The sequence below is a fragment of the Frieseomelitta varia genome, unplaced genomic scaffold, assembly GCF_011392965.1.
Source record: "Frieseomelitta varia isolate USP_RPSP 00005682 unplaced genomic scaffold, Fvar_1.2 scaffold_133, whole genome shotgun sequence".
NCBI classification, from domain to species: Eukaryota; Metazoa; Arthropoda; class Insecta; order Hymenoptera; family Apidae; genus Frieseomelitta; species Frieseomelitta varia.
This window is the reverse complement of record NW_025109006.1, coordinates 184,980-203,056: the sequence shown is the minus strand read 5'-3', so window position 1 is coordinate 203,056 and position 18,077 is coordinate 184,980. Positions and strand designations below refer to the sequence as shown.

General features: G+C 41.4%; 1 protein-coding gene across 1 annotated transcript in view; it reads left to right on the top strand.

Moving 5' to 3' along the window:
* The first annotated feature begins 1,604 nt into the window (after positions 1 to 1,604).
* LOC122530186 (GATA-binding factor C-like) overlaps positions 1,605 to 18,077 on the top strand; it is a 75,725-nt gene continuing 59,252 nt past the window's right edge. Inside the window, exon 1 of the mRNA XM_043656930.1 lies at positions 1,605 to 1,781. Within this exon, the coding sequence (XP_043512865.1) occupies positions 1,737 to 1,781 (45 nt within the window). The 5' untranslated portion in view covers positions 1,605 to 1,736. The remainder of the gene's footprint in view (positions 1,782 to 18,077) is intronic.

Genomic DNA, 18,077 nt, shown 5'->3' with positions numbered 1-18,077 from the left:
TTGGGTCTAGTTTTTTCTTTTTTTTTTTTTTTATTCTTTCTTTTTCCCCAATTACTCGACGAGCTTTCAAATCTCTCTTCGGCCACGCCGGTTACGTGAGATTCGATGCGGAAAGAAAAGATAAAAAGAGAAAAGACGCCACGGAGCAGTCTACACGGATGATTTTTCAGTAACGGCGAACGCCCTCGGTCCAATCTCGAGGAGGACGCAGCTCGAAGGACCATTTCGAGAGACGCGGATACCACGATTCGAAGGAAATTTTTGTCTTCTCATCGAATGAGTCCCTCTCTCCTTCACTCTCCCAATTCTCAACAACAACTTTCAGGCTCTCGTTTCTCATTGACACTAGAACTATCAATGTGGTGAAAAAAAATAATTGATCCCGGCACTTCGACGGTGTCTCGTAGAAATAACTAGAGCGTGGATTTTTATGTAAATTTATGTCTTCGCGGACAAAGAACTGCAGAAATGAGAATCCGCCCTTTGCATTTCATGTATTATATATAGTATATCATATAGTATATACTTGTATCATATATATATATATACTTTGTATCGTTTATAAATGCATAAAAATCCCTATTGAAGTATGTACTTGAACAAACGCTTTGGACTAGTCGTCGTCGTCGTCGCGTTCTTAGTTCTAGCGTTAAGAAACGCGTGAGAAAAAGATGATTTTTAACCTCTCTTGCGCTAGTAAAACTTGTTGACGGACCATAACGAGTGACCAAACAATATCCTCGTCGGTATATCACTGGATAGAAATTACTAAGAAGCGATAAATTTATTATTTCTCTTGCCTGGTTTCTAGTTTAATATATTTAAGACGAAGAAAATATCGCAATTCCGGGCCTAACCTATTCTCGAACGTGCGTGGCCACGTCGGTCCAGCGCAAGAGAGGTTAAATATAAAAATAAACAAACCGTCAGAAAAAAAAAAAAAAAAAAAAAATACGACGCCTGAAAAACTTTTGATATATCCTACCTTCTTCTCTCTGTGGCTGTCTATGGTGGGAGGTTAGAACTAACGATACACACCAGGTTTGCTCTCTCCATCTCCCCCGATCCAGTCCAGTCCAGTCCAGTCCAAAATATATCGTCTCCGCTATTAACAAGCCGTTATCGGACGATCGTGTTCGAGCCACGGTCCTAAAGAGACTCTGCTTTTGCTCTGGTAATCGCTTGATATGGTATGTCTTGCAACTGCATGTGTCACTTCTCCATCACCATCTTTCGTAACTTTTGGTGTCCACCGTCGGGCGCGCTGCCCTCGTCGATGTCCTTCGATTTCTGAAATTCATACATTGTGTTCAAACTATCGTCAATTCTCTGTTGGATCATCCCGACGAGTCGGCGTGCCCGAGCTTTTTTCAAAGATACGCCGACGTCGAACGAAGAGACGTCGAGACGTCGAGTTCTCCCCCCCCCCCCAAAAAAAAAAAATATAAAATGCTGCTTTTCGTTGTTAACACAAGTCGAACAGAGATACGACGATCGAAAGGGAGAATTCGATGCTCTCGTCGAGTTCGATCGACGTCGCTGAACGTAGCTTATTTACTACGATACGAAGAGACGCGAGGGAACGTTCGCGAGATTAATGACGGTTTGTCGTTTTTGACGGTGCAACGCCGATAGAGGGTCGCGAGTGCGTGAACTGCGGCGCAACGTCGACGCCACTATGGAGACGGGACGGCACCGGCCACTACCTATGCAACGCCTGCGGACTCTACTACAAGATGAACGGACAGAATCGACCTCTCATCAAGCCGAAACGACGCCTGGTAAGTACCTAAGCTGTCACATAATCATTTAATCTCCGAGCATGACATTTGACCGGGAAGGATCGAAGGCGCACTTCGGCATTCTTCGCCATTTGAATTCAGCAAATCCGGCTGGAACGGGAAGTTTTACTACGTAATGTCGGGGCGTCGTGAAAAAATGTCGACGTGTTACGGAAGTGTTATGTTAGGTATTTTACGTGTACACGTATACAGTAGTGACCTTGTAACTGTCGGGACCGAAACTGGCCAGTTAACTTGCACTGGCAACTGATTGCGGACCATAACGAGTGTCCAAACTGTTGCGCAATGATTCGTCGCTTTCTTTTTGAGCTCGTCGGGTATGATGTCGAAAAGTAACGAATTTATTATTCGTCTCGTCGAATACATTTAAAACTGGGGAAAAGGATATTGCAATTTTGGGACAAAAAGAAGTTGAAGAGGGTTGGCGTTGAAAGAAACTAAACTGTTTTAAACTGTTTCACCGACACCGGCCACCCAATGTCGCTTGTTTTGCACGGTGATAGTCCATCAATTCCAAGAATCGGTGAGGACAAGCGATGGTCAGTTATAAGGTCAGTATATAACGTACCGGGAAACTTGTGTTTGCAAACCGTCCGGAAAAGCCTCGTCAAGCGACAGGAACCGACGATTCGCCCCGAAAGCATATAAACCCACCTGTGTCTGGCTCGTAAAAGCATGTCCTTGATTGTTTCCTCGGCGCGTATCGAGCCGCACATGCTTAATTAATACGATCCACCGCGAGCTATGTGTTCCCCGCGAATATGTAAATGCAGTCGTCGGAATGCGAGATAAGACAAGGCCAAGCTAATTTCCTGTACGCGGCTATCGAACAGAGTCTCCCTGCCCGGTGTATTCGTCGAAAAATCTCCGTAGAGCGTGTTCCGGGGCTGTTCGAATGATTACTGGAACGAACGGCGTTGGAACGCGTTAGAAATGGAAATTCGGGATTACGAGAGAGTATCGGTGTTGGACTAGGACGGATCGATAGCGCGAAGGGTAACAAAACAGGGGCTTTCGTGCGATCGGCCCGGCACCGGGGCTCGTGTGAATTCGATCTATTTTCGTCGTGCAGACGCTGGCACCTACGCAGAGACGGGGAACGGCTCGGCCGCCGCGAAACTCGATATCGGCCTCGTCTTCCCTTCTTTCTCGCCTTCTTACTCGTACATTCATAAATTGCTGTTCGTGTTGCCCGAAAAAAGAAACTCGTTTCGTCGATCCTCTTCGGTTCTACGTACACCGAACGGCATAATTGAACCCAATAACTATACGTTGACATTAAAGGACGCAAAATATGTATGATGTTTCTCGAAGTTGCGATTGTAACATTCGTTAATTTAATTATATTCTCAGAAAGTATCAATTATACCTGTACAATGAAAAATATGCCGTTTCTTCAAGAAACTCGTCACACATAGATCTCAATTTATTTTTAAAATGAAGAGTAATGCAACTCTCGTATATATATATATATAAACGTGTGTCAATGTTGCTTGAAAAACTTGAATTGGAAAACCTACGAGAGCCATCCTAAAAGCAATATTAGTATTAACGTTAATAATTGACTAGAGGTATAATTTTGCGATACTAAATTAACGAGTATTTACACGTTAAGTACTAACCACTCGCAACATTGAGAAGATTGTTCACAAGTCAGCTTTAGTCATTTAAAATGTTTCTGTTACGTTCTCATCTTTCATGTATCTTAACATCAGCATTAATGAGAACAGATTTATATATAATAGCGCGTGATTAGCGCGTCGTGATTAGATTCATAAATTGCCTGGTGGTTTTTCCATGCCTCGCAGGAAAAACTCGTTTCGTGCTGGCGTGTGTACGTCCGTAATCGTCGATTCGCACAGGGGAAAGTAAACGTTTTCGTTGTTCGATCGGAGAGAAGAGGTCCGTCAGAGGCGGCTGCATTCCGCGGATGCAAAAGCGCATAGCCACCGTGTGACGTTTCACTATCCCTCTCGCGCGCTTTCTCCCGTGCGCGATAGAGCAAAGCTGATGGATTCAAGCTTTTTCTCGCCGCCGCCTGCGTCCAGCTCCTCTAATTACGCTGCTCACGCACGCCTGCATTTATTAATCGTCGCGTTTTTGCTATCATTTGTCGGCCGGTTACCTGCGCGCCTATCAACTCTCGCTTTTCGCGGTTCGTTTAGCGCGACGCAACTTGGAAATCAGTTGGAGAGGATTCTCATCTTAAATTTGACTCAAAATGGCCAGAAATGGTTAATACTTTGCCCTCTCCTTTGCCATGGCATACTTTTCTTCTTTGCGTCATCTCTGCCAGCAATTTATTCGCAAACTAGCGAGTGAAGTATCGCTGTAATAAAATGATATATCATTGGAAATAATCAAAATGGTATTTAGCATGAAATTTTGTGGAACATATTTTTCTCACCATCATCAACGTGCATTGCGTGTTTGTTGGAACAAGTATAGTATATAAGACACGTAATGATACGTACTTTCAATTTTCGGGAAAGTAATTTCCTTCGCCATATTCACTTTCGCGAATGATGAGCGTTAATCGACTCAGGACTACCTCTCCTCAGGAATTTCTTCTTCCGAAATTCTCTTTTTCTTCTTACGTTATAATTATAGGCTTATCTGTTCAAATGCTATATTATTATGTCGTACAATACCTATGTCATTATGATCGTTATAAAAAAAAAAAGTTACCTAGATTTAAGCACGATGTTAAATTTAGCATCCACATACCCTTGACGTCAGAAGAATAAGCGTCGACGCCATCTTGTTCAAATCGTTAAATCGTCTCCTCGACTTAACCTAAATTCATTCCTTACGTATACCACTTTACATTTGCAAGATCTCTCGTTCAATTCGAATAAGTGGATAAAGATAGAAATGGAAGAAAGTGGATGACTCGAGCCCTGTTTTTCCGGGAAAATGGTCGAGGGTCGGGTGAATATTGCCTCTACTGGTCGGACGCCAGCTCAAATATTATGACAGCACGAAGAGCCGTGCACGCCCACCTATCATTCACCGCCGAGGACGTGTAGCGCTCGTTTGGATGGGCACCGCGCGAGCCGAAACCAATAAAATATGTATCGGTTTAAACCGGTAGGCGGCCCACCTTATCGACGGCACGCGTGTGTCACATTTTCGACCGGACGCTGTAATTTTCTTTGCCGTGGCTCTCTCTTTCCTCGAGGGGCCCCCCTGCGTCACGTCCGTTCCTCTCTCCCGTGTTTTTAATGATCGAGCCGAAACTTTGTCCCTGATATTACGTGAAAGCGCCGACCACGCCGAGTAAACGGTTAAACACTGGCGGCGCCCTGTGTTTTTCGGTAATTGGTATCGAGAACCGTGCGAGGAGTACTTTTTTATTCATTTATTTACTTATCTTGATACGAAGACCGTGTACACTGCCGTTCGAAAGTTTCCTTTTCAGGTGAAATTATCGTCGTCTTGGAAGCGAAACGTTTCGCTTGTTCCTAATTCAATTGCACATTCTAACGAATTATAACATATCTACGTATCTCTGAACACTCGTTGTTCCATCAATAAATGTAGGTATAATTTTCTGTTCCATCGTACGATTGACACTCTCAAACGAAAATTTCGACGTCAAGTTTCCTCCGTGTAAATTTCTATTTTCAACGTGGCAACATTACAGAGACGCTCCTCGGCCAATTACGAAAGTCATAACTCATTTACTTTCGGAATTTGGCCGGTAGAGAGCAATTGTGTCGCTCATCTTCAATTCAACAATAATACCGTGTCCTACAAATGCGTGTTGTTGGTTTTATCCTGGCTATCGTTGCGAACGAGTGTTTGTCGATAACGTGTAAACATATTACGTGCATATTACGTATGCAATTTGAATCGCGTCCCGTTCCGTTCGATCGACAAACCTTTATCGCGGGTATGTGTACCTAAAGACGTTTCAAAGTGAGAAGGCCGTGAGCAAAAGGGTTAACCTATACGCGAAAGAACGTACCGTAGTGGCATGATGGAGAACGTGACCCCCCCCCGTCGAGAGAAGTAAACGTGGAAAAAAGGGGGATACGATCCCCGAAAAAATAGGAGGAGCCACGCGGGGCCATATGCTTTTTCGCACAATATGTCGCGTTTTTACGAGGCTGTGCCATGGGAGCGAATCCGGTCGCAGATGTGACGAGAGAGGAGAGAAAGAGGGCCACCGATACGATCAACGAAACAAAGGGTCGACCACCACCAGGTATGCATCCACCACTCTTCCTCTCCTCTCTTTTCCACCCCGCGCGTCTGCTTTCTCTCTCTCTCTCTTTCTGTTCTGTCTCACCGCCGAAATAATAAAGTCGTGGCACACATATCGGGGCTACGTGAAAACGCATTGTGCCGACGTGTCTTTTCCACGGAAATTCCAGCCGAGCGTTATTATGAACGGGTACGGGTCTAACGTGCTCGAAAGCCCTGATGGGCCAGATAGCAAGGGTTGAAACCCTCTCTCTCTCGCTCTCTCTCTCTCTCTCTCTCCGTCGCTGCGAGCGCCGTCCTGCTCAACCGACCGCCGCCATCTTTGATTCGTTGCGCAGATAGCCACGAACAGCTGGCAAGTTTTCGCTGCTTTTTTTCTCTCTGCCCCCCCCCCCTCATCCTTTCTCTCGGTGCTGTTTCTACTATTTCTTTTTTTTTTTTTTCCTCTTCTTTTGACGGGTCGTTCCTTGCTCGGCGGGATGTCTCTGTTTTATCGGGGGCGCAACAGGGGCGAGAGCCACTGCTTTACCACTGTCGGTGAGGCGTCGTCGCTTCATAGAAGCGTAAATACAGTCTGTTATGTACAATTTAATCGTGTTATTGTAGACTCTATAGCGTCGTGCAATCTGAAATTTTTCTCTCATTACGCGCGTTCTGTACAATTAATTCTCCTGCGATGTTGCAATCTCATCGCACAAGACACACAAATCATTCACTGAACTAAATATAAATGCGTGGCATGCGAGAGAATAATATAAGTTTGTCATAGGGAATTTCAATAATGCACGGGCAAAGTCACTAAAAAGTTGAAATATCCTACAGGGGTAACTTGAAATGTATAAAGTTTATAAGCTGGTATAACTGTAATATAGTATAGTATAATATATAAAATATATAAATATAGCATAATAATAGTACATAGTTAAAGTTAATAGTTAAAGAGAATTCGCTGTTCGGTTACAACCAACAATGATCGCGACGAAAGCGTGCAACTATCGTTTCGTTAGACGATCGCTGTATGAAAACGTATGAGAGCAGCTTTTGTGGCTTTTGAGTTCGATAAGAAGATTTTTCCAGCGTGTGCGGATCTTCGAGGACGTCGTCATGCGATGTAGAGAACGGTGAGAGGGGGTGGGGGAGGGGAAGGAGGTACAAGGAGGAGGAGGAGGGCCAGGGTTCTGCGTGGAATCGCTCGTTAACGGCTGTCCTACACGCCGCTCTCCCTTTTCTTCTTCTTCTTCTTCTTCTTCTTCTTCTTCTTCTTCTCTCTCGTCCTGGCGATGGTTATCGCGCGCGCCATGCCACGCCGTGCAACGCCGCGCAACGCCGCGCGTTGCTCGTCGAGTTACGGTCCTCCGGGCGTTCCTGGACATTCCAGTGGCAACAGAAGCGCCAGCATCGCTCGCGGGACCCGTTAATCCCCAGCCGAAAGAATTTTTTCGCCGAACAATCTCTCTCGCGTGCCCTCTGACATTTTTTTCCCCCGAGAAACGTGGAGCGCCGAGGGCTCGCGGTATTCGCCGAAAGGCGAAAGGGCTAGGGAAAATTTCGAAAATTCGTCTCGATCTTTGCGTACGACTCTTGGAAACCGTAGGGTTTTTTTTTTTTTTTTTCATCTTTCATCTCGTCCTGCTTTACTAAAAGTTGGTAATTATCGAGATAAGGTAGGAAGGGATTATATTGTATACCAAGGACGAAATAATTTGAAATTTTTTCCCGTTATCATTGGACATTGGAGGCCACAAACATTTACGATTAAATTAGTTTCTTAGGAATTTTTCGTTTGCACTTTATTATGACTTTAGAGTAAAATACACATCCAAAATCTTGACTAATGCAGATTGAACAGGATTTTAGCTGAACAGTTTGTCTTTCTATTGCTTTCTGTATTTTGTTCCATTTCACTTCTTATCGATAAATAAATAAATTCAGAAGATGGCCACGTGCCACGAGGCGAGATCGGGCGAGAAAAGAATTCGCTCCACTTTGCGCGGAATCCCGAACGCGACTGGCTACGCGAGGCGAGGTCGGCCCATGAAGAAAATGTCGTTCGCCTTTGCACAATGCGACTAGGTGTCGTCGTTATCCGAGACAAGGATCGCCCCGGCGGGACCATTGTGCCCGCGACTCGCGCATTATGGATATCGTTGCCCTCGTGAATTCGTGAAAGCGTCGTGTCGGCTCTTCATTTCACCGTTGCCTGCGCTCGAAAGTAAAGCGCTGGTTTTCCTCGCGAGTTCGAGACGCGCGAAATTTCCACGCCATCGAGATCAATTAGTAAAAGTAGCCGAACGAACTGTTCGCACAGGCGAAAGTAATTGCTCGTTCGCCGAGACGCACAAACACGTCTCGTTAGAGGCAAACATACATGTACGTAACACTTGGAGTTCGAATCACAATTTTTCAAGATACACATCCCCAAACTATTCGATCGTTTGATCAGCCGTTTAATTTATACTCGATATAGTGAAATTTAACGAATTGCGAGTGAAATTTAATCTAATTGGAAATTCCAAATTTTCGCGATTCCTCCTCAGGAATTGCAAGTCGCTGAAGACAAGATTGAAAATTTACAATGAAGTAATGTCAACCGTCGACAATTAGAGGGATACGAATGTGTCTCGTTGGCAACTCCTCCGGTGGAATAAATCTCGAGCTAGACGGAGAGAGAGAGAGAAAAAAAAAAAAAAAAAAAAAAGGAAAAGAAGGTGATTTCCCTGGGAGTCGGAGGTGATTTCGTGAGAGATCGGCACGGTGGTTTATGAGCAGCACACGCAACGGTGGTCGGGGAGGGCAGGAACGGCGACTGAATTATGTACCAGATGCAAATGTCGTCGTATTGTCCGGTGCCGGCGGCGTGCTACATCCATCTTTCAGCTTCCTTGAAAATTCCGCTCATGAGAGACACGAGATTTGCATCCGTTCACACTTTGAATACGTCGCTGTCCACCGGGGCGCGCTTCGCTGCTCCTCTTTTCTTTTCCACGAACAAGAAAAGAAAGAATAAAAGAAGATCGTGTCGCGATTCGAGATCCTCCTGTCGATTTCTTCTTCGCTCCTCCTGTCTCCCCCCTTCTTCACTGGCGAAGTAGAAGTTACTATTTGGAAGGAAGGAACAGGTCCTCCCCCCTTTCTTCACGATGCTCTTAGAATCGTGGAAATTCTTGTCGGAGGCTCGAATCGGGGGGAATTCGAGTGACGACTCTTTCGTCCTTCCTTTCGTCCTGCGTTTTTCCTCAAACGAAACGATCGATGAGATTTCGGTCGTAACGGCGCGCACGATCCTTTATTGTATCGAGGTGTTTACGTGACTTCAACTTCGGGACACTGAAGAGAGGAGAGAGAGAGAGAGAGAGAGAGAGCTTTTTGGACAATACGTACTATATATATATAATATTATATATATTAATAAATATAAAATTTAATAAATATTACAATATTACAATATTAATTTTAATTTTATTATTATATATTAATTAATTTAAATTAATAGAAAATTTTATTTCTATAATATGAGTTCGAAATCATATACTTTATCACGTTCATTAATTATATAATTTAATTTATAATATAATCAAGTAAATTATTTATTCATTTATTTTTCTGGCTTCTAAAAGTTCCATGAAATTATATTATTTTTAATAATATAGTTGCATGCTTGTTGTCGCTTGTAACACGAGTGTTATCTTGTCTTTTTTTAAAATGCACATCTTCCGATTGAAAATATTAGGTTAGGTGTGATAAATTTGTTCACTTCATCAACGAGGGTATTACTTATGTTGATTGCAACAATAACGCAGGATACAAATATGTATTTATAATAGCATAGGATATTATAAATATATATTTATAATAGCATAGATGTAGCAATAAAAGAAAAACAATCGTTATGAACATTTAGTAAAATATATATTCCTCACGGTAGAAGTACAAATTTCATTCGTTATGGAACAAAAATATGGAAGTTAATGGAAATTACATGAATATTTGTTTCGTCACTAACAGTGAAATAATTCAGTGCTTGAGGACTGATCATGAACTACGTAAAAAAAGAAATTACTCTATTCGCAAAGCGTGAACAAAAAACAATATAAATCGTCGATTAACCTCTTGCGCTGGAGTTAACGCACGTCGAGAATTTTTTCCGTCAAAATTGCAATATTTCCCTCAGTTTTAAGTATACTTAAGTATAACCCAGAAAAAAACAAATTGTTATTATTTATTTCAACAAATATTAAATTTGGTCCGCGATCAGTTGCCGTTAACCTCTTGCCACGCACGTCGAGACGTTTCTCTCTCTGAAAATTGCAATATTTTCTCAGTTTTAATATAAATAATATTTAAGTACAACTCAGGAAAAAACAAATAATAAATTCATTCGTCTTCTCAATAATTTTTATCCAGTAATATCATCGTACCGACGAGTTCAAAAGAAGAAGTCATAGCGACGAGTTATTGCGGAACGGTTTCGGTCACTCGTTACGGTCCGCAGTCAGTTTGCCAGCGCAAGTGGTGTTAAACACATACATACGTATATTTGACCAAATACAACAAACTCGTAGATGATCTCCGCTCTCCTCTTCCAATCCTCTCCCCTGGTATTTTACACAACACATGAGCTTAAGGCTTTGCAGCTTATATTTCTAGTATTTGAAAGACGTCGACGACGAAATCCACGAAATGAACGATCCACCAATCGACGAGTCGACCAATAATTTGGTTTCGCCGCGCGACCAGCGTCACTTATTTATTTGGCGAATTTATGCTCGGCCAGGATTGCCTACTCTCTCTCTCTTTCTCTCGAGCGCGCACCAAGGAAGCAATTTACAAGTTAATAGGTCACGACGATTCGTTACGCGGCCCTCTCGATTTATTCCGTCCCACCATCTAATTGGCTCGTCTTCCTTTTTTCTTTTGTCGTTCAAAGGCTTCTTCGCACCTTGTCACGCGTCACCGCGAATTTTGCAATCTGGAAAAACGAGAATGTTTTCTTTTTTTTTTTTTTTTTTGCTATAAAATGGAAGTTCTTTTCTCTAAGGTTAATTTTTTTTTTTTTTTTTTGTCAGTCGCAGAAGTTTATACGCATCTGTAAATTTCCAATGTTTGCTGAACAGTTCCAGTAGTAACCTAACTGAAATAGTAGCTGTAAATTTCCCGAACCTGACCTAAATGTAAGAAAATTGGTAAATTTTCTTTCGTTTGTTCGTTCAAGATTGAAATACAAATGAAAATATTGTAACATTGTATTTGCAATATTTTCCAATCAGAAATTCAGTCTGAGTTCCATTTGTCGACATTGCAAATTATGGAAGGCAACCTCAAGGACTCGTTTGATATTTTTTCATCGTTCTATGTCTAGACTCTGTAATTTTTATGATGTTAAGGAAGATGGAAGTATCAATAATATTATGATAATGGAATCAAAGAGAAACCAGGACTTTAAGTACAATGGTATTAATTTATTTATTACTTAAACGATGCGTATGGAATGTCGTTTGTTCATAGTTCGATTTTGACAAGCCAGTACAGCTCGCTTTAGATCGTATCGTCAGTTGACAACAACATTAAGAAACAGGAAATTTGCTATTAAGCAAATGTGTACCTATGTAATATTCAATGTCAAGACAATTCATATGCGATAAAGATATCTGAATTTCATTATTCGCCGTCATGAATAACCAGTATAGTTGATGAATTTTCTCGTACGACGGAAAATCTGTTGAAAATATAAAATATTAAATATCGTTTTGAGACAAGTTAAAAGCATGATCGTGGAAAAAAGAATGGATTGTTATTCATAATAAAATATTATTGGATATTACAGTTGCAATATTACTCATAATATCTATTATTGAAATAATTAAATACATAAAATATTATTGGATATTACAATTATATTTACTATAATAGACAATCACACGTCACCTATTTAGATTTTTTGGTAAAAATCATGCTTTCGATTTATTTTTGTTATGCTCTTTCAACCAGATATACGAAACATTGCGAGTACTTTAGTAGTTCAGTTTTAGTTATAAACGCCTCACTTGAACTCGATCAAAGTGTCTTTCTTTAAATATCACCTTTAAAATATTTGATAATTTGACAGACGCATCGATCATAGGCCTCATTTCGGATCGTGCGCGCGAGGAATATAATTTTCGAGATCGGGAGGAGATTCGAATTTGAATTGCAATCGGCGCGATAATAAGAGAGTCGAAATCAAGAGTCGAACACCGTTAGCTTGAACGATACTCTTTTGTTTTTTTCTTCTTTTTTTTTTTTTTTTTTTCTCGTCCACTCGGCTGGCTACTTAAGATTCGGCACGCCGCGATTGGACGACCAGTTTTCGACTGTCCGACAAGTCGATCGATCATTCACCGACACAAAGAAACAATCGGCCCGCTCGATAAACTACCGTGCTGTACAAGCGGCCGACTCGAAATTGATTTACCTCGACCAATTCGGCTCGCAGCGATCGTGCTCCCCTTTTTATGGTCAACAGATTTGTTGGGAAATTTTCATATGCCACTTCTTATCTTTGTACCAAGAGCCAAGAAAAAAAAAAAAAAAAGAAAAAGAAACGAAACGAGAGAGAGAGAGAGAGAGAGAGACAGTTGACTCTCTCGGCGTTACCAAGTGGAAGTGCATTTAAGCTATAGGTTTCGCATAAATCGTTTCTCGTTGCGAACATTGGAATATTTTATTTATGTAAATAAGCGCTGCGTGTAACTGAAAGTACCTGCCGGCATCGTAGGAATTATTAGTAACGACAACCGAGCGATCCATTAGACTTGGTGACGTCACGTGAATAAATCTGTCACGATCAGGCGAGTGTATTTACAGGAAAATCTGTAATTCATTAATAACACTTTTTTTTTTTTTTTTTTTTGTACAATTAATTTCCAATTACCATTGACATTAAATGCGCACTCAATGCCAATTTCAAACAATTTTTCAAAGTTGTGACGAGGTGAGGTTAGGGTTGGTCCATTACATTGAATATACAGTATAATAAGTTATTATATACAGTATAATAAGTTGTATTTCAGTCAGAATATGCTGTTCTCTTGGAGAAACTATTATGTTTTAACACAAACGCAGTTCTAATTGTTTTTATTACTCTCGTCTGAATTTATCAAAAGATTGTATATTTTTATATATTTTAAATTATGGAATGATTGTTTCCAAAAAAAAGGAAGAACTAATATTCTAATAACCTCGAATAATGTAAATCAGAACGAGCTGTGAATAATTTCTCTATTGCTCGTTAAAATAATGAACAATTCTTTTGTAAGGTATTTGTAATGTTAATTGTTAATTAAATAATATTTATCCACATCACCACTAACACGTATGATGTTTCTAATAATATTATTTAAAAAGTAACACTGATTAGCTAACGAATTTTGTACATAACCTAACATTTTAGCGAAATTTCAATTTTCTGGTTAGAGGACTAAACCTAACCTGAATCTCACCTAAATCTTTTCTAATGTAAAAAATATTGTAGTTAATTATATAGTTAATAACTAGCTAAATATATAATTATAGTTAATTATATAGTTAATAACTAACTAAATATATAATTATAGTTAATTATACAGTTAATAAATAATTAAATATATAATTATAGTTAATTATATAATTAAATTTATATAGTTAATTATATAGTTAAATTATATAGTTAATTATATAGTTAAATTATATATTTATATAGTTAATTACATAGTTAAATTATATATTTATATAGTTAATTACATAGTTAAATTATATATTTATAATTAAATTATATATTTATATATTTAATTATTTATATTAATAAATTCTTATACCTGTTTTTAGTAGGTAAAATTAGCATTATTTGTGCCGATATAATTATTTATATCGATTTCAACTACTGATTTCTACATACTGACTCTATCCTTTATGTTATCATTTTTAATACCAATAAGAATTGATTTATACGTAACTCGTAGAACTTTCAACAAAAGAAGGTTTCCGCGTGTTGAAACTGGAGTGAAATGAAACGCAGTGTAAAAAAAAGTTCCTGCTAAAACTCCGCGCGCAGGTGAAACGTTCGCGCTTGGAACATTGTAGCAGAAAGGGACGGGCCGCGAGAGTTTCGCGCGTGAAACTCGCGCGGCCGTAACCACGCGAGAAAGTACGAAAGAATTTTTCTCGCGTGCGTGCGTGCGTGCGTGCGTCCCCGCTCGCTTCCGTTCCGGCTCGCTCCTCGGAACGGCGATATATTCCCCGGCCGAGAAAGAATATCTTCCTCCTTCGATCGTTGGCACAGGCTAACCTCGAGGAAAAGTATGAAAAAAAAAAGAAGAAAAAGGCAAGATTAGTGGAAATGGAGTAGAAATGGGAAAAGTCGATCGCGCGTCACCGTCGAAGAAACCGGCGATTGTTTCGAGGTCAGCGCACCGACGTCGTGTGTGGTGGTGCCACACAGGTGCACGATGCAACCGTGTTGCCACAGCGGATCGATCGATCGTGTGTGCAGTGTTGGCGATTTATATGCAGGAATGTTTACTCCTGCAGCGATGGACTCTCTTGGTTGGCCACGTATAATTGAAGGCAATCGCCGTGTAAAAAGTTCTTCTCCTCTACCTTGGCCGAGACGCGGGTGATCTGATCCCTCGGCCTTCATTCACCTCGTCGCAAAGTCGCCAAAATTGTTATCGTTTCTCCGTCGAAGATGAACTGTGGGGAGACGTTAGGGTCGTGTTAGGGTGGCAGAAGTAATCCACGGTCCTATCGGCGTTACGAGGCGGCGTCGAGCGGTTCGCTGCTGCCCCTCGTCAAAACCGGGGCTCCTCGGGATCTTCGGGGAGAAGGATTCGTAGATTCCCTAGGGCAGCTGCGCTCTCGCTATCATTGGTCGCGATCTCGATGGATCCCACCCGAGCCCTGGATATATACGACCCCTCCAGCCGTCGACCACCAATCCTATCCCGTGTTTCTCATGCCGAGGGTAGATCCCTGTTTTAGGGTGAACTGGATTTTCCTCTCCCCCCCCCCTCCCTCCCTCCCTCTCCCGAGCTTCTCACGGTCATTCCCCGGGACGAAATTACGTTGGAATCAAAGGATCGGAATACTACGATTTTTTTTATCGTAATTAAAGAAATGGAAGTTGCATGTCACAATAAATACATTCTATCTTGAATACTTTAGACGAGAAAACGCGTAGAAAGTATTCACGCATGGAACGATGGATGGTATTTTGTAGAAGGTTGGCTAAACTCGTGTGTTAATCAAATTTATTAAATGATTTATTATTAAATGATTAATGTTATTAATATTTTTAATGTTAATATTATTAGTATTTTTAATATTAATATTGTTAGTATTTTTAATATTAATATTATCAATATTTTTAATATACTAATAATATTATTAGTATTTTTAATATTATCAATATTTTTAATATTAATATTATCAATATTTTTAATATTAATATTATCAATATTTTTAATATTAATAATATCAATATTTTTAATATTAATATTATAAATATTTTTAATATTAATATTGTTAGTATTTTTAATATTAATATTGTTAGTATTTTTAATATTAATATTATCAATATTTTTAATATTAATATTATTAGTATTTTTAATATTAATATCAATATTTTTAATATTAATATTATTAATATTTTTAATATATTAATAATATTATTAATATTAATATTATTAGTATTTTTAATGTTAATATTAGTATTATTAATATTTTTAATATTATCAATATTATTTGATACATCTAATAATAACATTTAAATGATCAATAACATTAATATTAATAACATTAAAATAATAACATTTAAATTATCAATAACATTAATATTAATAACATTAAAATAATAACATTTAAATGATCATCGTTTCGTATCGAGATGAGAACATTCGGTCTGTCACAGATGGGCACAACGTACTTGAAATGCTGAGAATTACAGAAATCACTGAAATCGAAAGCCTGTTACTAAAAAAGCAACTCCGTTTGTTACGACAAACGTGGCGATGTTACAAAAATAATACCTAGAACGATTGTCATTCCTTTGCGTAGCGTTGCATACAAAAAAATCCCCTACCCTACCTCGTAACACATTGCCCCGAAAACTCCTCGCGCAGTTATCTCTCCTTAGTCGCAACTTTTCCTGTGATCGTCCCAGAAAGAAACAAGTAAAATCCGTAGGAAATCTCCGCGCGATAAGGAGAACGCACACGACGGAGGAAACTCCAAACTCCGCCGGGTTGGAAATCCAGGGATCCTGGAGGAGCTATCCTGGCTATAGTATAGTGCGGGGAAAGAAGAACGGCTACCAGAAAAAGAAAGAAAGGGTCTCTCGTCGATCTAAAAAGAATCGTCGTGGAAGTCCATAAATCTTTGCGGTGGAGGAGAGGAAGGAAGAAGTGGCGGAGGAGGGCACGGATGGTTGGCTGGCTCCATCGTTGGGGCCCGCGGGCACGAAAAAACGCGGCTGCCGGTGGCGCGGTCGAATAAATCAAACTGGCGTGAAAATCAATTGTAAGACACTCGCCTCGCGTGTAGCCGTGTTCTTTCTTCCATCCTCCTCCTCCCTCCTTCTCTCTCTCTCTCTCTCTCTTTCGCGTAGCGTGCTCCCGTGGCTTTCGTGCGTTACCCGTGAACCGAGTCACCTTCCTTTGTGTCTCTGTGTGTCCCACTCTCTCTCGCGCACGCTCGTTCTTTGTCCCTGCGCGCTCGAGGGTGTGTACGCGCCGACTCGAGCCGACGAGAAAAGGAGAAGCTCGTCGGACGAAAGAGGTGGAACAGGGAGAGACAGAGAGAGAGAGAGAGGGTTGTTGAAGAAGCACGACGAAAGGGTGGTAAAGTCAATACGGGCTGAAAAGCGCGCAGACGCGCTGCGTCGACCAATACACGGCGTCCACCGTCCTCCCAAGGGGCGCATATATGTGCGTCGCGCTTTTGCGCCGACGTCGGCGTCGCCCTGGTTCGTTCGGGCTCTTTCCAGTGGAAGCTTCCGTGGAATCGACGACACGATGAATTCCGGGGTGAGAACGCGGCCGCATGTAGGCCATATATATAGAAGAGTCGTCTTTCATTCGCTCGGACAATGCGGCGGGGCACCATTTTCTTTTCCTCTCACCTCCGTTTAACAACAACAACTACGCCAGTTTCAAAGGAGCAAGTCTCTCAGTCGATGGGTACATGGGGGGGGGGGGAGGGGGGTCTTTTCTCGAAAGTACGCTCGACGAAATAATACGTTCGCCGGTGAAAAGTGCAACGAACCCCTCCTCTCGTTCGCAGAAACGTTATCGCGGTTAATAACACGGCGGGAGAGAGAGAGAGAGAGAGAGAGCGTGTAGAGTGGTCGTTAACGATGACAAAAAGCGCAAGGCGCAATTAAGGCGAATACGATTGGGCCGGATTCTCAGCTGGACGATTTGCTTGTCACTCTCACCCCGGTCACTTTATGACGTTGTGGCTCTCTTTTTCTTGCTCCCCTCCTCCCCCGGAGGCAGAGCGTTTTTTTTTTTTTCTTTCTTTCTTTCTCACTTTTTTTTTGCTTCGATCGGTATTATCTGCGGCGCGGTTTGTTAATCCGGTTGGGAACGAAGCGAAGGCGAAAGCGCACGGAGAAAGGAAGGTGGCGGTGTGTCCCTCTCTCCTCTCCCGAATCGGGTGATCGATTCACCGAGAAGTCGGCGCGGGGGTGGCTCGCACACACCCGAGAGGGTGAGCGACAAGTAATGGCCGCCACCCGGCGTTATTTATCGCTGTGTCCTGATGCGCACGCGAAACACGTAGGCGCGCACCGGCAATTTCCAGCGATAAGCGAGAGCCGCGTGTTCGCGCTCGCTCACGCCTGTCCCGGCGATTAGTCGCGCGACTGAATAAACGGCGTGACGACCGCTCTAAACTCGGACAACACCGGTTCTTCGACGATTAACCGTCCTATTTCTCTCTCTCTATCTCTCTCTCGTTCTCTCTTCGACGATGGCTCGCAATTTTCGTCGCGACCAACGGCTACTGTACACCATCACTTTAGGCCCGTTCGCGCGTAATAGCCTTAAGCGTAAA